The following is a 23,886-nucleotide window of genomic DNA, read 5'->3' on the forward strand; positions in this document are numbered from 1 at the left end:
AAACAATGGCAGTCAGATAACGAGTCACCTTCCTCCAAGTGCTTTCACTCTGAGTTTTCACTACATCAGCTGATCTTCACATGCAGTTATAAAGACACACACACACACACACACACACACACACACACACACACACACACACACACACACACACACACACACACACACACACACACACACACACACACACACACACACACACACAGCAGATAATCTGAGGAAAACAGAAGCTAAATGAAGAATATTTCCTGCCAAACCAGAGGAAGTGATGAGATTAAAATCCACTCGGTTGGACGGAAAACGTTTTGTTCAGCTAATTTAGGAAACGCAGATACGGAAGTACGAGCAGCTCAAATGTTTACTGATGATGAGCAACACGATGAAGATTATTACACACTTTTATTTAAATATTTGTTTCTTCTACTTTCACTTTCATTCAAAACTTTTCTTACGACAACATGTAACACGTTCACTGTAAATAAACAAACTAAACCTGGATTGGAGAGACTGATCAGTGTGGAAAGATGTTCAATTATTTATTATTTAACCTTAAGAAGAATTTACTGAATGCAGATAAAACTATTTATTAAATTTTTTACTGTTGATGGGATTTTACCAACACTTTCTGGCATGAGCAGCTCAAATTTGTATTTTTTAAATAACAGATCCTTAAATTTTGTTAACAGCTTCTAAAACCTGCAAACCGAACCTACACTGCAAAAACACAAAATCTTACCTAGTATTTTGGTTTAGTTTCTAGTGAAAATATCTTATTACACTTGAAATAAGACAAAACTAACTTTTCAGTAGGATATAGATTCTAAATAAATAACTCCTTAATATTGATGAAAAATACTAGATCCAATGCAGATTATTTCACTTACAAATTAGGAAAAATGTCTTGTTATAAGTGAAATAATCCGCCAGTAGAACTAGAACTGGGTTGCTAGGCGACGGGCTGGGCTTGGCCGGGTTGCTAGGCGACGGGCTGGGCTTGGCCGGGTTGCTAGGCGACGGGCTGGGCTTGGCAGATAACGCGTTAGTGGAACTAAAACTATTTCATCAATATTAGGGAGTTATTGAGCTCCAATTTCTTGCTGAAATGTTATTTGTAAGTCAGTTGGTCTGATTTCAAGCATTCTAAGGAATTTGTACTAAAAACCAGAGAATAATACTTGCTAAGACTTTGTGTTTTTGCAGTGTACTCCTGTATCTCAGACCGCCTTGAGGCTACAGGGCAGCTTCATGTTTCCTCTTCAGCGCGACAGCATGCAGGATCTGCTCGACGGCCGAAGGGATGACCACCAGTCAGTGGTCATAATCTTAGGCCTGATTGTTTTCTTTGATTGTCATTATTCTGTAATTCCTGGTGGGAGACGTTAATATGCTAAGAGGTTCGTTTCTCAGCCAGTACATCATTCAGGACAGTATGTGTTTGTTTATTTATTCGGGTGCTAACAGAAACAACCACAAACATCGAGACTTATTTTAGAAAAAAATCTAATTACTGCCATAAGGAAAACAGATAATTTGCCTCGACTCTCATTCCATGAGGAGAAGAAACCTGCAGCTCAACCACTGAGGATGTTTCCCTCCGAGCTTTAGCTTCCTGTTCGCTCCAGCGTTGCATTAATCAAGCGGCCCTGCGCTGGAGATGCGCTGCCGTCAGCATTCTGCAGTCACGGCGCCGTCTCCGCTGACTAATAAACCGAGGAAACGCCGGACCAGATTTATTTACTAAGCACAAATTAGAAGAGGAGGAAACTGTTAGAGTGAGCTTATGAGGATTTGTGACACTGTCTGCGCTAACGCCATCAGATCCTGCAGCTAACACAGACAGAGACGCTTTCTGCATCGCCATACTTTACAAAACCACTGCAAAGATCTTTTATTTAAGTAATTTTATTCAAAAAGTCAAACTAATGCAGATTAATTACAGAGTGATTGTTTATGTGCTTTAATGATTATTGCTTACTTCTTTTTTGATATATTTATTAATATTTAACACTTCGGATGGAGTAGCTTGTGAATAAATAAGCTATTTCAACCTGGGGATGCAGTTAATTTTTTACAGTGTAACTTCACAAACAGCGCTCTATATGAACAAACGTTTGTTTTTCCTCAACACAACTGCCGACCTAGAAAAGCTCGTTTTCTAGTGATTACTACAAATTATGTTAAAACCACGACAAAAATGAGAAATCAGGGCAGGCGTTCTGGGACTGGAGGTAAAACCGACTCTGTTAGACATCACTGCCAAACTGAGGGATAAAATTATCATTTTCCACAAACAAAATCCTCAGAAAAACTGTTTATATTTTAACTGTCTCATGATGACAAAGCAGATTTATGATGTTGAGGAAATCACGTCAAAACCAGCAACTAAAACTAGTGAAGAAATACAAACATTTAGCATTTATAGCCAATTTTCAATCTACATATTTAGAAATTTGTGTTTTATTGTGAATGTTTGACCTGCTGTAGCGTTGAGCCAGTGAATCCGAAATTATTTATCTGTTTGGACATTACAGAAGAGCCATAGCTTATGTGTCTGAGCTAAACATTAGCAAACAACACACAGCAAAGCCATTTTCTCACCAACAGCAGATAAAATCAATTGACCTCCACTCAACATGCACTCTGCGCATTTATCAAACCATCTCCATTCATGTAGCAGCAACATGAACACAGGAGAAGAAATCTGAGGAGCTATTTAGACCCATAGAGGACAAAATGAAGATACTTCAGTTCATCTAGAACAAATCAATAAACTAAATAAAACCTGGAGACGTGGGTATTATTGAATAAGCAACACAGCAAAGGGAAAAATAACACAGAAAAACTGTAGAAGAATAACTCAAAACTACTAGTTATTATTTTTTCTCGCTCTCTGTGTTGGCTACGCTACACTCAGACCCGTTGCCATGGAAACCGGCTGACAACAGCTCCACTAGTGTATCAGGATTCAACACCAAAAACACACAACCGTTTCCCACGCAGAGAACAGAACATTCAGTCCGTTACAGTTTTATGTTTTCAGGCTTGATGTTTATGTTGTGGTTATTAATAAGTGATCGTTGTGGTACATTAGCCTCGCTGCTATTAGCTAAGCTAACACAGAGGTGGTAGATTAGCTACTTTAACCACCTGCTGTTCTGATGAGTGTTGATGTTTAAGTCGCCTTTTTTTTCTTAACAAAACCAGAGTTCAGCAGCACATCTATATGTTAAGGTTGTCATAGTCAAGCTAGCATAACTGAGCTACTTCCAATGTAGCTGTTATAGTGTTGACAATTAGCAGCAAAGCTCTGCGTCCATTTTTCTTTTATAGCTCACGTATACATTTAAGAGTTGATTAAACAAATAAAAAAAACTGCCACACTGCAGAGATTTTATTATTTTCTTTTTTATATGATAAAATAAATGACTTAAAACAGAAATGAATATGTTCTTTTTAAAAATAAAAAAATAACATTTTATTGCCTATGTATTAAAATAAGGTATATTTTTAAAATTTTAAACACAAAATGTTTATTTTTTTGTACAGTTTTGGTTTAATTACGGTTTTGAATGTGTTATTTTTTGAGTCTATGTACTCCAGTTATTGCTTAATCGATTACTAAATTTGTTTCTGATTATGTAAATAATCAAATAATCACGACTGAAAGGACTAATAATTTCAGCTCTAGTAAAAATAGACGCATTTAAATCATTTTTTCTGCTTTCCTGAGTTTATATCATTACCACACACATTTTCTTAAAGAACATTTATAGATATCTATTTATTACAATACATATAATCCTTATTAAAAAGGCTGCAGAACTTTGGCAACAGGAAACTAAAATAAAGCACTGAGCGTCAACCGGAAAGCAGGAGATTTGACGTTCAATAACTCCTCTAATTTGTTGCTAAGGGGCCTTCACGCTTGATTACAGACCTTTCCTTCCGACTCATTGTGAAGTCATGAGCTCTTGTTGAGACGACAACGCTTCCTCTTTCAAGTATAAACTGGGTGACAAACATCAGATAATTCAAAGCGAAAGTTTCACCCCAGATCTAAGCCACGTCACATTAAAGACGGTGGAACAGAAACTGACAGGCAGGAGGGGAAAGACGAGCGGAAAAAGCCCAGATATCACATCCAGGATATTTCCAGAAGCTTCTTTTGCTCTTCAGAAAGATTCGGTTTGTCAAAAGCGTGAAAAAAGGCAGACGCCCTGCGGCTGTCGCTGGGTTACGAGGAAAAACATCATGTTTTAGCACCTGTTTGATGTCCTGAGACAGACAAACGCTGAAGGAGTTTACGACCACAAGGCTCTGCCTGTCACCATCACAACTGCTGCTGGACGATAAATCGGCCCTGAAGTTACAGCAATAAACGATAATATTGTTGTTTTGAGACCATTTTGCTATGATATAACAACAATAATGGTATAGTAATAAAGCAAGAACACATTCTCAAAGATCAATAAATGTTAAATTATATTTAATTCATATTAAATATCCAAAATAAATAAACAAAAACAAGAAGAGCAATAAGTGAAAAGCCTAGTTGAGACCAAAACACCAGACTGAAAACTTTTATCATCCAGAGAGAAAAAAAAACGCTAAATCATACAAATGAAAATTATTGAGCTTGTTTTAATTTATCATGTGATTAATTGATTTATTACTTACTGTGACTGGCCTAGCTGAAAACCGTAAGATGGTAAAAGCGCTTTATGTCAGTTGATATTAGTAACTGATTCATTTTTTGTGTTAAATATGATAAATTCTGCCAAACTGATAGCCTGACCTGTTTTATCCAGTTTTCTCTCCTCGCCGTTGTTTTTCATTTTTTAGCAGCTGTAAACCTTCGATGTATGCTTGTCAGAAAAAGGAGAAAGGAACGCAGTGCTTTGCTACTAATCACTACGACATCCACATAACAAGGTGAGGAAAAAGTTTTAATTTAAAAAACAGCGAGGAAGCAGGAAGTAGGTCAGCTATGCTAACTTGACTATGACAACCTAAACATGGGGATGTGCTGTGGAATTCAGTGTTTTGGTTCAGTAAATAAAAAACCTAAACAGCAACTCTGACAGATCATCAATAGAGCAGGTGTTTAAATGAGCTAATCAACCACTGCTGTGTTAGCTTAGCTAATAGCAGCTAGCTAATCTGCCACAGTGATCACTTATTAATAATCGCAACATAAACATCAAGCCTGGAAACATGAAACTGTAACGGACTGCATGTTCTGTTCTTTGTGTGGGAAATGTTTGTGTGTTTTTTGGTGCTGAATCCTGAAACATTTGTGAGGCTGTTACAGCCAGTTGCTATGGCAACGAGTCTGCATGTAGCGTAGCCGACACAGAGAGCGAGAAAACAGAATACCAGTGGTTCCGAGTCGTTCTATAAGGTTTTTCTGCATTATTGATTTTTTCCCCTTTGTTGTGGCGCACAGCACTAAATAATAACAGCTGCATCTCCAGGTTTTATTTTGTTAACGTTCTTGTTCTACCGCGGCGACGCAGCTACGGATGGAGAGGAAATCTGATGATGCCAGGAGGATTCTTCATTAGGTCAAGAAAACTAAGAACAAACCTGACCATCCTTTTCATGACACCAAGTGTCTTCAGTCAGAGGCTTCTTCAAATTCACTGTAATACAGACTGCTACAGGAAAACCTTCCTGCCATTTCCTGTCTACAATAACTTAGAAGATTTTGAATTAATGAGTTAAAGCAGGATTTCATTTCCCTTTGGGATCAATAAAATATTTTTATTTTTATATTTTGAAAATAATCGTGTTTTTGCCCGTTGTGCGCAGGAGCAAGATTTTGATGTAAACAATAACATGCAGAGGATCTATAACACCGTCTAGTAAAACAGGCTTTTTAAGAACAACCAGAATTTGGATCATTGTAAATCAACATAAAGGATGTTATTAAGCCTTTAGGGATGAAATCATAACAGATAAAGACAAATAAACAACCTTCTGTTTCGTCTTTCATGTGCTGCTGCAGAAAGGTGGAAAACTAAACAATCGAGATTCATTTTCGCCCACAAGGAGAGAAACTCTGAGTCGAATTGTTCCCTGAACACAAGCCGCGCTCCTCATCCTCGCTGCGCTGCAGAGCTATGAAGGACCGCTGAGTGGATGCCAAATGATCAAGGACAAGGAGCGCGCTCTACAGCGGCGACGCTGAAAACTAATTACACAACCGTTCCTTCTGTCAGCACAGAGTCAAGGACGCAGCGGCCAGACTCGCTCCTCATCCTCAGCTAACGCACAACAGCACAGAGAGAAACGGCTTCAGGCTCGTCTTTTTCCACACAGACATTCACCTTCATCCTCATGAATACAAACTTTTCACGTTATTTAAAGAATCTTAATAAAAAACGTATATTCTCTTGGCTTTAAAGCACATCCTGCTGGAGGGAGCTTCAGGAAAAGTTACAGCAATAACTTGAAAGCCATGTTGACCTACAAAAATAACAAGCAACGTGCCGACGTGAAAGTCTTCATGAATAAAAACATGAGCGAGTCACGGCCGATTTAAGGAGGGAGGAAGGAAAAATCAAACGTAATCCAAAGTGATGGGTAATTTATAACGTCCATTAGCAGAGAGGAGGTTGGATTTGGAAAACAAAGCAAAGCTGCAGATGCAGCATATGTTCAGAAAATCCAACTTTTGTTTTTAGTCATTCATGCTACTAATGAAATTAAATGCAACTGTAATCAGACTTCTTTATTTTGTTTAAATAAATTGTTCTATTTTTATTCACCAATTAGTGTATATAAAACAGGCATTAACGACTAACAAAACGAGGTTTCGGTCTACAAAATAAATAAATAGAGAAGAGAATAAATAACATCAACAAAAATAAAGTAAACAAAACACAAAATAAGGAAGTTTATATTAAAATGGATACGCTGAGGACAAAAAACAATGAAATTGTTTAACAAATATGACAAATAAGCGCAAATAAGACCTTTATTATCATTTACTTGTTCTCTAATATTCCATAATTAAATGAAGGTCGCAGATAATTTGGGCAAAAGTGGAAAAGAAAAGAAAAGTATAAGTATGTGGCCCCTCGACTGAATTTGTGCGGCCCCCAAACTGTAGTTTTGTTGTTTTCAGGGAAAATTACAGCATTTCAACATAAACTGAACTGAGTCGAGGAGAACTCTGCCGTCACCTAGCAACCCCAGTCAAGCCTAACCCGTCACCTAGCAACCCCAGTCAAGCCCTACCCGTCACCTAGCAACCCCAGTCAAGCCCTACCCGTCACCTAGCAACCCCAGTCAAGCCTAACCCGTCACCTAGCAACCCCAGTCAAGCCCTACCCGTCACCTAGCAACCCCAGTCAAGCCCTACCCGTCACCTAGCAACCCCAGTCAAGCCCTACCCGTCACCTAGCAACCCCAGTCAAGCCCTACCCGTCACCTAGCAACCCCAGTCAAGCCTAACCCGTCACACGCGGAGCAAAATAAAGGAGTCAATTTCTGCCAAAAAAAATGTAAATGTTGAGATTAATTTCAGAGAGAAAAGTTGAAAATTTTCTAGAAAAAAAAACTTGAAACTTTCTCAGTTTGAAAAGTCAAAAAATTTGCTAGAAAAGAAAAGAAATTTGAGGTTAATATCAGAAATTTTCTAGAAAAACTTAAAAATTTAAGTTTCAAAATTTGAACATTTTCAACTTTTCAAAATTGAGTTTCAAAAGTCAAAAATTTCTAATATTTTCTAGAAAATGTCTGAGATTAATCTCCAAACCTCTGAGTTTTCTGGCAGAAAGTCGGTCCTTTTTGTCCATCTACAATAGTTGTAGTGTGCAGCCATTTTCATGTGCAAGTCTAAACGTTGAGTTGGGGGCGTGGCCAACAGGAGCTTATTTAAAGTGACAGACGCCCTAAAAAAGCTCACTCTGAAAGGAGCCCAGAATAAACCAACATCTCATTATGTGAGAATAATTTTGTATAAAAAATGTAATGAACATGTTTGCATAGGCAGCGTAGTTTAGTAGGTTTAAGCAGCAAAAAGCAGTTTGATCGTCTAAAAATGTAAGCAGTTCTTTTGTTTTATTTTTTACCAGTAATCCAATCCCAACGAAACCAGTAAACATCAGTGGAGCACGGAGGAAGAGACAAGAGTGTAAACAATAATAACCACAAAATAAAGTAGGTCACTACAGATACCCTGCAGTCTGGTTTCACCCACACAAACAGAGCCGAGGAAAACAAGCAGCCGTTTGTGTTCAGCTTCCTGAGGAGAGAAAATACATAATCCACCGCAAAATATTACAAAATGTATGTTTTCACTGTTCGTCTGACAAACCTGGCAGGGAAAAACAAATGCAGTAGCATGATTAGAGAGTGAACATGTAGAATAATGCAGCCTCTGTTGTGGCCAGCATCACGAGTCACATGATCAACAGCCGGATGTTACTACTGCTGGAAACAACAAAGAAGACAACAGGAAGTGGTAAGAGGATGATGTTTTTTAATCATTTATTGCGTGAAAAAAAATTATTCACGTCTGATTTTAACTGCATTTCTTATTGAACAGAAACACTTTAAGTGTGAGATTGTTTTTCTGACATCAGCGAAATATTGACAAAGTTTTGCACACATTTGTGACAAAAACACATCGACTGATGCATTCTGGGAATGTTGACTCACCAAACGAAAACAGGCTGAACACAAAAACAGCAAACAAAGTCACTTAAATAAAAAAAAATAAAGCTTTCAAACACTACAATGTTTCATTAATCATGAGATCATTTATCTCTTAAAGGGGCAGTATTTGGTAAAATTTACTTTTTTTAATCTTTCCATCGTGATAAAATGTTTTTCCCTCATCAAAAACAAACTTCATTCTTTCATGTTTGAGAAATCTTTCAATCTCCATGGCAACCATTTAGCCGTTAAAACATCTGGATGGACCTAGCCCCGCCTTCTCCTCCCCCACTCAGCTCCTTCAGACTAGCCAGCAGCAACTAGCAAACAGCTGCTGAGCTCGTTATAGAAACTGCTGCTCAGAGCAACGCTGGTAAAAACGTTAAAGGATTAATAGAGGAGCCACGTTGAGATGACTTCCTGGAGGCGGAGCTCCAAAGAGAGCAGGAGTTCTTAAAGAGACATGCTCATTTTTATAACAGCTGAAGGTAACAGTTGCTTTCTTGTGCTATAAAATGGCTCTATGTGCCCGGTAAACACAGTACCGCCCCTTTAATTGGACCATCGAAGCTCGTTGATGTCAGTATGCCAGAATGAAACTCACCGGCCAGAACTCCTGCCATGTAGAGCAAACTTATCCGTAAGATCCCGTGAACCATCTCTAAGGGAACGCCGATCATCAGCTGCAGCAGAGCGTTAAATCCCAGCTGCTCCAAACTGAGGAGAGGAAAAGTTTCATTTGGTCTCATCAGCAGCAGCCACAGCCAAAAACAGACGGTCAGCAGGACGAAGGAGGAGCAGCTCAACATACCCAACATGCATGAACATGTAGCTGAAGAAGCGCCAGACTTGTGCGCGGTGGCCGGGATGGTAGACCAGCGGACTCTTCATGAAGTCCAGCTGGTACGTCTGCAGGACCCACTTATTGAGCATGATGCCGTAGCACATGAACACGATTATCTGCAACACAACACACACCATCAACACGATTATCTGCAACACAACACACACCATGACCACGATAGAAAGACGATCAGGCGTCCTGCCAAATGAAAACTCATTGTACTTTCTGAGACGTTTTGGTCTTTTTCTGTATTCCTCAGCTAGAATTGAGACAATTACCGCCTGCAGGAAAAAAAAGATACATCTGGTTCAGCTCCATTAATTTCTTTTCATAGGATAATGGCTTATTGTCTCCGTGAATTAAAATGGATGTGAACAGTTATTATCAGACTCTCGCTGTCATTACAGCCATTCAGAGGGGACTGAAGACGACTCGGCTTTCTGATGAGTTCAGGGAAACCAGGAAGTTTTGTTGGTTATTTTCCCTGGAAAACTATTCAGACGGTGCAACAGAGGACTGAAGAAAAAAACTAAATCATGATAGCAGAGTCATATTATTATGAGAAAAAAATATTACAAGAGAAAAGTCAAAATAATACAAGAAACTCACAGTACAAGAATGAACTAAAAGTCATGACATTATGAGACGCAATAAGAGAAAAAAGTCAATAATACAAATAATAACACAAACGTATGATAAAAAGTAATATGAGAATAAAGTCGCAATAATACAAGAATAAAATTGTACGACAAAAAGTATGAGAACCAAGTCGTACGACAAAAGTTTATATAAGAATAAAATCGCAATAATACGAGATAAAAAGATGAAACGTTACGAGAATAAAGTTGTGCCAACAAATAGTCCTAATATGAGAATAAAGTTTTAAAAGATTTTATGGGAAATCAAACAAAAAGACCCTAAAAATTAAACTAAGGATTGTTGAGCCACTTTGGAAGTGAAATTATTTTCTTTAGCAGGAATTTGAAACGACTGAAGAAAATCTGACTTTACTTTGAAGAAACTAGACGAGCCGCTTTACTCTCATTAAAACTATTATTCTCTGGTAATATTGTGTCTTTATTGTCATAATATTATGACTTTATTCTTGTAATGTAAAAAAAATAACTGGCTCTAATGCGCTGTCATAACGTGACAGATTCCAAGTATTTTTTATTTCCCCAAACGAATCCATCCTTTAATGCGCCTTTGGTGACGATCCGACATCAGAGGCTGAATTTCCTGCATGAGTTTTTCCTGAGGAGGATTTCAGCTTAAAGCAGCAGCGGCTCAAAGTGAGCGCCATCAAAGGCAGGAAATCTCCTCAAACAGGCGTCCTGGGAGCAGCTCAGAAAAACAGGATTATTGTTTTAGAAAACGTGTCAAACTCAAGGTCCGCGGGCCAAAACCAGCCCGCAGTAGAGTTCTGTGTGGCCCAAAGAACCTTGAAAATAACCACTGTATGCTTAAATAATATTTTATCAATCAAATGAAAGCAGTTTTCAACAGAAGAGGATTAGGGGCACAGAAAGATAATCTTAATTTTTCTTAGAAATGAGACTTTTTCCCCAGAATTCCAATATTTTCCTCAAAATTCTGATTTTTTTTCTCTGGATTTTGAGTTTTTCTTTGAATTCTGACATTTGATCTCAGCAGATTAAAGCCAGAATCTTCTTTTCCCCCCAGAATATATATGAAAACTTATTCCGTAGTATTCATATGTATTCTGCCAAATTTCAGGTGAAATGAGATTCGGTATCATTTCGCTTTAAGAAGTATTCACCAAGTGCAGAGTTTAAAACTGTTCATTCCAGTTTTAGAGGTTTGTTTTTGGGTTTTATCAAGACATTCTACCACAACCGGCCCTTTAAGGACGCCTCGACACGCCCCAAAGTAAAAATGAGTTTGACTTCCTGGTTTATTCGTAGCGCTGACAGAGGGAGTCTCACCTGGACGATGGTGACGACGGCAATGAAGACGGGCGGAGGACAGAGGCGGTTTTGGTGGAAGTACCAGCGCCGGTCCGTCTCACATGGCAGGATCTCGTAGGCCACATAGCGGACGAAGCGTTTGTACAGTCCGAGGCCCGTCTCGTCCAGCAGGATTTCCCTCTGCAGGGTGCGGCGGCCGTTAGCGATGGCGCGCCGGAAACTGCTGGAGCGCTTGCTGCTCATCTGAGGGACAGAAGAAAAACAGTTACCTGTTTATAACCCGACACATGACCCGACATGATTCTGGTCCAACTCTTTCAATTAAAAATGGAAACCATCAGTCCGCTTTACTCCAACTCCGGTTCGGTTGGTGAGGTGTGAACGCTAATCAAACTCTGGTCCTCCAGACTTGGTCTGCGTTCGGTTGAAGTGAACTCTGGATCGGTTTGAATGTGAACGCCAAGCGGACCACAGACCGCTCCAAAAGCAGGAAGTGGACTACAGCGCAGGGCATTCTGGGTAAATACAACCAGCACTAACATGCTAGCCCAGCGCTAGCAGAAGAACTGGCTTGTAGATTTTAGCTAAAGACAAAAGGTAAAAAGGTTTTCATGTCGTTTTCTTCACTAGTTGTGATTCCATTGAGCTTATAACTCTGCAAATTGGTCAATATTTGATCCAAATGAAATGATTTATATAAGGGCTGGACAATAAATCAATAATGTATATCGCTGTAGACAAGATCAATACCAGAAGATAAAACATCTGAGAGACTATTGAATATATGGAATAATCCAGGTTGGTGGAATCAACCAACTCTCACTACTCGGTTGCCTAGCAACAACCTGCTGAGTAACTGGAGCAGCAGCAGTTTCAAGTTTCCCCACTTTGTCTCATAACTGCTAAAAAAATGAAAAACAACACAGGAAGTGACACGCCACCAGTTTGGTTGTATTTCAGATATTTAAAACAAAAACGAATCAATGATTATTGATCAACTCATATGAAACGCTTCTTTCCTGATACGTTTTTTAGTCATATGGTTTACACAAAATTATTTACACAAAACTAAATCACTAAGGAAATTATTCAGAAAGATTAACCAGAAAGTTAAAAAATATATTCTGTCAGCTCTAGTTTCTGATAATAAAAAAAGAAAGAAATGCTGACTGAGCAGATTTACAAAAACAAAACAAAGAAAAACTTTTATATCAACATTTTATTAATTCTGGAGCAAAAACCTGAGGGTCAAACAGAAACTTTTATAAATTTTCTATTTATTAAACCAAGGAAGGAAATAAGTTCAGCTTTTCCTCATATTTCAGCATCAAATGAAATATTAATATCAAAGTTATGTTACTGATTTAATTTAGCTGCAAGAAACTCGACAAAACTGCTGCTGAATATTCATGAAGAGAAATGGATTAAAAATACATAAGTGTCTTTTGATTGAGATGAAATGAATGAAGCTGGCAGCCAGCAGCAGCGATTCACTGGAAACGGCTGCTAAAGGCTTTTTACGCCACTGAAAGGTGCTTTTTGTTTACAGGAACGTTTTCCAAGGTTTGGGATAAAGTGTGAGAGCTCTTATGTTCACAGAGTGCAGGTCTGCTGTAGAGCACATGTACCAAACTCAAGGCGCACGGGCCAAATCTGGCCCACCATAAAGACTTAATGTGGCCCATCAAAAAAAAAATATGGACCTTGAAAATAACTGTTGTATGCTTAAATAATATTTTATCAATCAAATGAAAGCAGTTTTCAACAGAAGAGGATTGGGACCACAGAAGAAAAAGAATCAGGTTTTTCTTTTAGAATTTACCAGAATTATTCTGACTCCAATCTTCTGCAATCAAAACTCAGAATTCTGGGGGGAATCAATTCTAAGAAAAAATTCTGAATTTGAGAAAAGTCAGAATTCTGAAAAAAAAATAAAAAATTCTGAGAAAAAAAATTCAGAATTCTAAAAAAATTCTCAGAAATTAAATTTTTCACCTATTAAATATACTATCAAAACCAGAATTTTTCTTTACATGGCAGTAATCTCCTTCCATAGTTTTCATATGCTAACTGCTAAATTACACCAATGTAAAATGATGTTCAGTATTATTTAAATTTAAGAAGTACTCATCAAGCAATTTTAATTTTATTGGCTTGTTGTTGGGTTTTATCAACATTTTACCGCAACCGGCCCTTTAAGGACTTTCTTAATCTCAATACGGCCCAAATTAAGAATGACTGACATGCGAGCTATAGAGGCCTAGGATGAAAACCGTCCTAACGCCGCGGTGGATTCACACACTGACATTTCCTTTCAGCCGAGTTACAAAATGCAGGTTCTGTCAGCACAGCGGGGATCCTTTCAACGGCTGACAACTTCAGCTGAACAATGCGGCTCACAGGAAGCTGACGAAGCAACCACCTTTACGTCTCGCTGAGAAAAACTGACGAGTTGGGAGAAAGGAGGCAGGAGGAGAGGTGGAACAACAACCTGGAGAGGAGCGGCGGGTCAGAATTGGTACCGTTAATGAGGCACCGGAGGACAGAAACGTGGAACGAATGAGCGTAGAAGATAAACGTTACAGCAGAACTGGAAAGTATTCACCAGGCTTCCTTCTCCCACATTTCATATTTCAGCAAGAGTCGGGACTTAGAGTTCATTTCAATTAATTAGTTAGATAAATATTAACATTTAAAAACTGAACCCTGTTTTTCTATACAAAATATTTAGTTTGGAATTAAACATTTAGTTTATAAACTAAATATTTACCTTGCTAACTAAATATTGAGCTTCAAACTACATATTTAGCTAGATCAGAGCAACATTTTTATTTTGAAACTTGCTTAGTAAACATTTGTTTTCTAAACAAAATATTGAGTTCCAAATGAAATATTTAGCTTGCTAATTGATATATTCAGGTTCAAACTGTGAAATATATATATAAATTTATAACATGATGAAAATATGACTTTTTTTCTCTTATGACAGGATAAATATCCCAAATTATTGCCGTTAATTTTTCACTCTGTGATGCATCAACTCTTTTCTCCTTTACCTTAAAATCTTGAAGCAGGAAGTGTTTGTTTTGCTGCGCCTCCTGTCTGCTCTGCGTTTATTCGCCGTAGGTTTGGCTGGGTGACAGCAACCTGCTGCTCCCTCCCATTCATGTTGCCTCTGTGAAGATTTGTTCCTTGCAGACACGGCTTAGCATAGCTGTCACTCCGCCTCGCCGTGTTCGACGTGCGCCGCCGCCTCTAAAGCGAGCATTAGCGGCCTTTTGAAGTGACGACAGGAGAGAGACGGCGAACAGAACGCGAGGCTGAGAATAAACACGCAGCATCAGAAAACCGCTGCCGGAGAAATACTGGAGGTTCCCTGATGAGGAATAATTCATGTTGAGGCTATAAACATGATGTCTGAAGGGGCAACGTTCTGTAAAATCTGTTGTTATTTTGGTCTTTTCATCATTTTTAAATGTTTTTCAATTATTAAAACGAACCTGGAGTGTTACTTTGATTCTTTCATGCATGTTTGAGAAATCCTTTAATCTCCATGGCAACCATTCAGCTGTTAAAACGCCTGGGTGGACCTAGCCCCGCCTTCATGGCGCAGCTCCTCCCCCACTCAGCTCCTTCAGACTAGCCAGCAACAATTAGCAACCAGCTGGTGAAACTGCTGAGCTCATTATAGGAGCTGCTGCTCAGAGCAAAGCTGGTAAAAACATTAAAGGGTTAATAGAGGAGCCATGTTGGGACGACTTCCTGGAGGCGGAGCTTCAGAAAGAGCAGGAGTTTTAAAGAGACAGAGGCCCAATTTCACGGCATTAAATGGGAAAGTAAGATTTTTATTAAATCATATTTCATATATACAGCATTTTTATAACAACCGAAGTTATCAGTTGCTTGATTGTGCTAAAAAATTGCCCTATGTGCCTGGAAAACACAAAACTCCTGCAGCTTTGCTACCAACTGAACTTTTGGCTCAATCGTCTCTACGTAGATTTTCTCTGTCAGAATGAAGGTTGAACATCTGTGGACATCAATGTTAAAGTTTTTGCAAAGTTTTTCAATTAAATTTGACTCCAGACTTTGACTTGGCCATCCTAAGACATGAATACATTCAATCTAAACCGCTGGGGTCCAATGTCTGCCAAATGGGCCAAACATTTTGAAGCTAAAAGCTTAAATGTAAAGGAAAGAGCTGCAGAGTTTCAAGCAGATTCAAAACAACCTGACTAAAAGTGTCGCCGTTCCCGATTATATTCATGAGTCGTGTGTCGGCCCAAACCTCCATCTGATGCATTCAGAACCTTAAATCAGTGGATCTGACCCAGATACAGGTCATTTCTCACATCCTTTTAAAATGAGACTCTGCTCCATTCTGTTTTTCCCCTCAGCAGTTTGTGACCAAACCGTTGCTTCATGGTTTAATCATGGCTCAGAAAAGAAACCTTCGCTCTCAGACACTCAGGCAAAGTGCATCGAAGTCGCTGTTTGAAACACGGAAACGTCGGCTGGAGGCTGGAGTGGAGGCTGAGATGCTGACAGGTAACAAACTGCACTTTGGGCTCTAAATAGCCTTAAAACGCGACTTTTAGAGGAAATATAAAGTTTCTGCTGTGAAGAAAATATGAATATGTGGAGCTCTGAAGTGGATCACTGAGAACATTCATGTTTTTAAAAAACACATTAAAGCCAGAATAACATCCGGTTCAAAAGTAAAAACGAGCTGCAGTCCAGTCAGCGATTTCTTAGGTCTCCCACTGGGACACGTAGCGTTTGGTTAATGTCGTAGCGCTTTGGTTAATGTCGTAGCGTTTGGTTAATGTCGTAGCGCTTTGGTTAATGTCGTAGCGCTTGGTTAATGTCGTAACGCTTTGGTTAATGTCGTAACGCTTTGGTTAATGTCGTAGCGTTTGGTTAATGTCGTAGCGCTTTGGTTAATGTCGTAACGCTTTGGTTAATGTCGTAACGCTTTGGTTAATGTCGTAGCGCTTTGGTTAATGTCGTAGCGTTTGGTTAATGTCGTAGCGCTTTGGTTAATGTCGTAACGCTTTGGTTAATGTCGTAGCGTTTGGTTAATGTCGTAACGCTTTGGTTAATGTCGTAGCGCTTTGGTTAATGTCGTAACGCTTTGGTTAATGTCGTAACGCTTTGGTTAATGTCGTAACGCTTTGGTTAATGTCGTAACGCTTTGGTTAATGTCGTAGCGCTTTGGTTAATGTCGTAACGCTTTGGTTAATGTCGTAACGCTTTGGTTAATGTCGTAACGCTTTGGTTAATGTCGTAGCGCTTTGGTTAATGTCGTAGCGCTTTGGTTAATGTCGTAACGCTTTGGTTAATGTCGTAGCGTTTGGTTAATGTCGTAACGCTTTGGTTAATGTCGTAACGCTTTGGTTAATGTCGTAGCGCTTTGGTTAATGTCGTAGCGCTTTGGTTAATGTCGTAACGCTTTGGTTAATGTCGTAACGCTTTGGTTAATGTCGTAACGCTTTGGTTAATGTCGTAGCGCTTTGGTTAATGTCGTAACGCTTTGGTTAATGTCGTAGCGTTTGGTTAATGTCGTAACGCTTTGGTTAATGTCGTAGCGTTTGGTTAATGTCGTAACGCTTTGGTTAATGTCGTAACGCTTTGGTTAATGTCGTAACGCTTTGGTTAATGTCGTAACGCTTTGGTTAATGTCGTAACGCTTTGGTTAATGTCGTAACGCTTTGGTTAATGTCGTAACGCTTTGGTTAATGTCGTAACGCTTTGGTTAATGTCGTAGCGCTTTGGTTAATGTCGTAGCGCTTTGGTTAATGTCGTAGCGCTTTGGTTAATGTCGTAACGCTTTGGTTAATGTCGTAGCGCTTTGGTTAATGTCGTAGCGCTTTGGTTAATGTCGTAACGCTTTGGTTAATGTCGTAACGCTTTGGTTAATGTCGTAACGCTTTGGTTAATGTCGTAGCGCTTTGGTTAATGTCGTAACGCTTTGGTTAATGTCGTAGCGTTTGGTTAATGTCGTAACGCTTTGGTTAATGTCGTAGCGTTTGGTTAATGTCGTAACGCTTTGGTTAATGTCGTAACGCTTTGGTTAATGTCGTAACGCTTTGGTTAATGTCGTAGCGCTTTGGTTAATGTCGTAACGCTTTGGTTAATGTCGTAACGCTTTGGTTAATGTCGTAACGCTTTGGTTAATGTCGTAACGCTTTGGTTAATGTCGTAACGCTTTGGTTAATGTCGTAACGCTTTGGTTAATGTCGTAGCGCTTTGGTTAATGTCGTAACGCTTTGGTTAATGTCGTAGCGCTTTGGTTAATGTCGTAACGCTTTGGTTAATGTCGTAACGCTTTGGTTAATGTCGTAACGCTTTGGTTAATGTCGTAACGCTTTGGTTAATGTCGTAACGCTTTGGTTAATGTCGTAGCGCTTTGGTTAATGTCGTAGCGTTTGGTTAATGTCGTAACGCTTTGGTTAATGTCGTAGCGCTTTGGTTAATGTCGTAGCGCTTTGGTTAATGTCGTAGCGCTTTGGTTAATGTCGTAGCACTTTGGTTAATGTCGTAACGCTTTGGTTAATGTCGTAACGCTTTGGTTAATGTCGTAACGCTTTGGTTAATGTTGTAGCGTTTGGTTAATGTCGTAACGCTTTGGTTAATGTCGTAACGCTTTGGTTAATGTCGTAGCGCTTTGGTTAATGTCGTAACGCTTTGGTTAATGTCGTAGCGTTTGGTTAATGTCGTAACGCTTTGGTTAATGTCGTAACGCTTTGGTTAATGTCGTAGCGCTTTGGTTAATGTCGTAACGCTTTGGTTAATGTCGTAGCGCTTTGGTTAATGTCGTAACGCTTTGGTTAATGTCGTAACGCTTTGGTTAATGTCGTAACGCTTTGGTTAATGTCGTAGCGTTTGGTTAATGTCGTAACGCTTTGGTTAATGTCGTAACGCTTTGGTTAATGTCGTAGCGCTTTGGTTAATGTCGTAACGCTTTGGTTAATGTCGTAACGCTTTGGTTAATGTCGTAGCGCTTTGGTTAATGTCGTAACGCTTTGGTTAATGTCGTAACGCTTTGGTTAATGTCGTAACGCTTTGGTTAATGTCGTAGCGCTTTGGTTAATGTCGTAGCGCTTTGGTTAATGTCGTAACGCTTTGGTTAATGTCGTAACGCTTTGGTTAATGTCGTAGCGCTTTGGTTAATGTCGTAGCGCTTTGGTTAATGTCGTAACGCTTTGGTTAATGTCGTAACGCTTTGGTTAATGTCGTAACGCTTTGGTTAATGTCGTAGCGCTTTGGTTAATGTCGTAACGCTTTGGTTAATGTCGTAGCGTTTGGTTAATGTCGTAACGCTTTGGTTAATGTCGTAGCGTTTGGTTAATGTCGTAACGCTTTGGTTAATGTCGTAACGCTTTGGTTAATGTCGTAGCGCTTTGGTTAATGTCGTAACGCTTTGGTTAATGTCGTAACGCTTTGGTTAATGTCGTAACGCTTTGGTTAATGTCGTAGCGTTTGGTTAATGTCGTAACGCTTTGGTTAATGTCGTAGCGCTTTGGTAATGTCGTAGCGTTTGGTTAATGTCGTAGCGCTTTGGTTAATGTCGTAGCGCTTTGGTTAATGTCGTAGCGCTTTGGTTAATGTCGTAGCGCTTTGGTTAATGTCGTAACGCTTTGGTTAATGTCGTAACGCTTTGGTTAATGTCGTAGCGCTTTGGTAATGTCGTAGCGTTTGGTTAATGTCGTAGCGCTTTGGTTAATGTCGTAGCGCTTTGGTTAATGTCGTAGCGCTTTGGTTAATGTCGTAGCGCTTTGGTTAATGTCGTAACGCTTTGGTTAATGTCGTAACGCTTTGGTTAATGTCGTAACGCTTTGGTTAATGTCGTAGCGCTTTGGTTAATGTCGTAACGCTTTGGTTAATGTCGTAGCGCTTTGGTTAATGTCGTAACGCTTTGGTTAATGTCGTAACGCTTTGGTTAATGTCGTAACGCTTTGGTTAATGTCGTAACGCTTTGGTTAATGTCGTAGCGCTTTGGTTAATGTCGTAGCGCTTTGGTTAATGTCGTAACGCTTTGGTTAATGTCGTAGCGCTTTGGTTAATGTCGTAGCGCTTTGGTTAATGTCGTAACGCTTTGGTTAATGTCGTAGCGCTTTGGTTAATGTCGTAACGCTTTGGTTAATGTCGTAGCGCTTTGGTTAATGTCGTAGCGCTTTGGTTAATGTCGTAACGCTTTGGTTAATGTCGTAGCGCTTTGGTTAATGTCGTAGCGCTTTGGTTAATGTCGTAACGCTTTGGTTAATGTCGTAGCGCTTTGGTTAATGTCGTAGCGCTTTGGTTAATGTCGTAGCGCTTTGGTTAATGTCGTAACGCTTTGGTTAATGTCGTAGCGCTTTGGTTAATGTCGTAACGCTTTGGTTAATGTCGTAGCGCTTTGGTTAATGTCGTAGCGCTTTGGTTAATGTCGTAACGCTTTGGTTAATGTCGTAGCGCTTTGGTTAATGTCGTAGCGCTTTGGTTAATGTCGTAACGCTTTGGTTAATGTCGTAGCGCTTTGGTTAATGTCGTAGCGCTTTGGTTAATGTCGTAGCGTTTGGTTAATGTCGTAGCGCTTTGGTTAATGTCGTAGCGCTTTGGTTAATGTCGTAACGCTTTGGTTAATGTCGTAGCGCTTTGGTTAATGTCGTAGCGTTTGGTTAATGTCGTAGCGCTTTGGTTAATGTCGTAGCGCTTTGGTTAATGTCGTAGCGCTTTGGTTAATGTCGTAGCGCTTTGGTTAATGTCGTAGCGCTTTGGTTAATGTCGTAGCGCTTTTGTAATTTGTAATTGTGCTTTTAATTTGCTGAAGTGGTTTGCACCTCTGGGCCACCGTACATTCCTGTATTTTCAGTGTTCTGAAAGAAAGTAACCCAAACTCCATTCATACACGAAGAATGTATGTGTTGAATTGAGACAAAAGTAGTGAAACCTAAATGCTAAACAATTCTTCAGTTTACTGTACTGATAGAAAAAAACATGATCAAATTAGTTTTATTTTGTAAAAACCAAGCAGAGTTAAAACCAATAGTTATTGACATTAATATCATGCAAAATGCTTTTCTAATTTTATTATCTACAAATATTAACATCCAAAGATGTTTTAGCTGTTAGCTTTAGCCGCAGTTTGAAGCTAACACTCCAAACCGGCTGGATTCCTGTAAATCAAACCCCCAGTTTGAATTCAGCGGCTCTCGCTGCTCCTCTGCCTGTGAGTTTAAGCGTCTGGATTTATCGACGCCTTACAGGCTGAGATTGATCCTCCTTCGCAGGACGGCCGCCTAAACGATCCGGGAGCTTTCCAACTCAATCGATGCTGTAACCTTCCCTGAAGTCAAATCGTTGTGTTGGACTCACCAGCTCGATGAGCTCCTGGTAGCACACCTGGCCCTCCTCATTGCTCTGGACAAGCGCTAACAGCATGTCCAGCTTGGACGGGTCCAGCTGCAGCTCATGGTGCTCCACCAAGCTGGTGAAGTTCTCCACTGGGATGAAACCGGTGTTCTCTGGGTCCAACTGCAAGGAAAAACACACCAACTTAATGTTAACCTGCAGTGTCGCATCTTTCTGTAAAAAAATTAATCAGTGTTTCTCAAAGTGTGGGGCGCGGGCCACTGGGGTGCGCTGGCAGGGAGAGTAGAAGAGAAAAAAGGTCCGAAAAAAAATTTAATCTAAGATTTTTAAAATGATAAATCATAAAATCTACTCTGTTTTTTATGACAGATTATTAGGGACAGGATCAACATTTTGAAATTAAAGTCTTAATATTGAAAAAAAAAATACAACATTGCAAGGAAAAGTCGTACGAGAATTAAGTCATAATAAGCATTAAAAAAAGTTGTGTGACAGTAAATCGGAATAATAACAGAATACAGTCAAAATTATACGAGAAAAATAAGAACATTTGGCTCCAATAGTTTTTAAATTATAAATCATTAAACAATCTGGTTTTTATGACAGGTTACAGGGTCAAAATAAGAAAATAAATAAGAGAATAAATCATAATACTGTAAAAAAAGGAAACCAAAAACATAATATGATGAAACTGAGATTATTTCGACTTTATGAGAAAGTCGAAATAATCTCAGAATAACTAATAGTACGAGAAAAAAAGTTGTGTGACAGTAAATCAGAATAATATGAGAAAAATAGAAAAATCTAATCTAAATGAATTTTTTCACATAAATCTGGTCATAATTTTTTAATCATAAAATCAAATTTATTTTTTTGCAGTGGAAAATTAGGGCCACAATAAAAAAATACATTTTTAGAATAAAGTCAGAATAAAAGAATTGACATTGTGAGAAATATTTGTACATGTCTATCATGTTATACATATTATTGATTTATCATCCAGGACCTGCAGCAGCAGATTATTAATTTTTAAGTCCACCCACTGTCCGCCGCTCCTCGGCGGACAGTTAATTTCTCTGCTTAGTGCAGCTTTAGCTAAAAACTGCGGGTGAGGAGCCGCCGTCGCCGCTTCTCATTTCAGCAATTCCTGAAAGCAATCGCCTCGTTGGGCAGCATTGCTCCAGACGGAGAATCCAGTCACGTAGGATCCCTGTTGCTCATTTCCAGGAGAGGAATCTCATCTGGGCGGCATGAGAATAGGGGCGTTAAGCTGCAGAGCGTGAAGCTCCGCTGCTCACAGAGGGAGAACCGACCAATCAGGACCCACTCTGCTTCCTTTCACTTATGTGGGAAACATTTATTTCCCACATAAATGTTTCTAGAAATTTTTGTGGGAAATTTCTAGAAACATCAGTGAAGAAAAAGAAAATTTCAGGGTTTGACAGCAACTAGCAGATTAACATGATTCTTACAATTGCAGAAAAAATTCACTGCAGATGAATTAGTTGCTATGAAAACAAAATTCTTTGGTTCGCTGGTTGCTGCTGGCTAGTCTGAAGGAGTTGCGTGGGGGAGGAGCTTTGCCTAGAAGGCGGGCGGGGCTAGGTCCTCCCAGGCATTTTGCTCAGCTGAATGGTTGCCATGGTGATTAAAGGATTTCTCAAACATGAAAGAATCAAATTAACACTCCAGGTTTGTTTCTGATGAGGAAAAAACATTCAAACATGAAGGAAAGTTTTAAAAAAATGTAAATTTTACATGATGTTGCCCCTTTAACTAGAAATCAGTGGAGGGCACTGCTAGCTAAACGTTAGATGCGCTAACTGTGAAGCACTAATCGTAAACATTAGTTCTGCTACATGACGTTATGCTTTTAAGAAACATGATGAGCATCAGAACCACCCAGACATGTGACTCCTGTAAAGTTAAAAAAGAAACCTAAGAAAGTTTTTACCTTGATTTTGCTCAAAAAATAGTCATAGAAACTTATTTTTGTGTTGAAATGACGTCCTGGACGTTGTTTTGTGAGCAGTATCATTTTCTTTCAGCTTATGTTAGCGCCCTAAAGCAGGAAGTGGACTACAGCGCAGAGCATTCTGGGTAAAAAGAGCCAAAACAAACGTGTTAACGTAGTGCTAGCGGGAGAAATGGCTTGTTGGATTCAGCCAAAGACTAAAGAGAAATCCTCCAACTGCAAAATCTGATGCCTCCATTTTGTTTCCATTTTGTGAAGAAGGAAGTTGCTCTCAGTGTCTTCAGAGATTGTTGTGTTGTTTCCTTAGTGGTTCTTAGTGCAGCGCCCCCACAGGCCAGGACGGGAACCAAGTTGATCAAAGGGTTTGGTTGGTTTGACTGAAAATGAAACAAATGTTGCCGTTTGGGTCCCAAATCAAACAGAATCTACCGGATTATCAGATGTGAAAACTTTTCTCACCAGAGTCAAACCCGCTGTATATTCCTAACAATAATCAGTGATTTGTGATCCTAAAACGCACATGAAGCCAAAGCAGAGGGTGAAAACGAACTGAGGTGGCAGAAAGCCCAGGCCTATTTTTAGATAATCCCCCTTTTACTCCGAGGTCTGTGGGTATTTGCTGAAAGGCGGCCCTGTTTTCCCCTGAGGGGAGCCGAGCAGCGCGGTGCAGATATCTGCAGCGTCGGTAACGCACGGTGTAGCAGGACAAGGGGGCAGGAAGCAGAAAAATGAGAAAAATGGGTGTGGGAGGTTGATGAAAAGAATGAGAAACGACGGCGGCAAGGAGGACGTCGGCCTGCAGCGAGGTGTGCCACACTCAGCGGTCCGCCTGCACTTCCCAGAGACCAGACAGAGATCAGCTGATCACCACCGGAGGGCCGCCGCCGAGCCGCCGCCACGCCGACCCCGAGCCAAAAACCTTTTTAAACAAGAATTAATTTTCTATTTGTTAATGGGTTGACAGTCACACTTTTGCTCTTTAAAGTTGTTCTTAAATCCATTGCATGTGCGGGAAGTGAATAAATGAGAATTTTTTGCAGATTTTTAAACCAAAGTCTCCAAATTCACAGAATTAGTGTTGTAGTTTCTGTGTTGTGGTTTCTGACAACTTTGGACAGCTG

At 39.6% G+C, this 23,886-nt stretch overlaps 1 protein-coding gene across 1 annotated transcript in view; it reads right to left on the reverse strand.

The window, feature by feature from the left end:
* The window catches only part of rhbdl1 (rhomboid like 1), a 36,616-nt gene that overhangs the window by 5,788 nt on the left and 6,942 nt on the right, over window positions 1-23,886 (reverse strand). Inside the window, exons 2-5 of the mRNA XM_023341597.1 lie at window positions 20,794-20,952; window positions 11,455-11,679; window positions 9,476-9,624; window positions 9,269-9,381 (exon numbers count right to left, since the gene is read on the reverse strand). Coding sequence (XP_023197365.1) covers window positions 9,269-9,381; window positions 9,476-9,624; window positions 11,455-11,679; window positions 20,794-20,952 — 646 coding nt within the window. The remainder of the gene's footprint in view (window positions 1-9,268; window positions 9,382-9,475; window positions 9,625-11,454; window positions 11,680-20,793; window positions 20,953-23,886) is intronic.

Source organism: Xiphophorus maculatus, chromosome 10 (assembly GCF_002775205.1).
Source record: "Xiphophorus maculatus strain JP 163 A chromosome 10, X_maculatus-5.0-male, whole genome shotgun sequence".
Taxonomy (NCBI): Eukaryota; Metazoa; Chordata; class Actinopteri; order Cyprinodontiformes; family Poeciliidae; genus Xiphophorus; species Xiphophorus maculatus.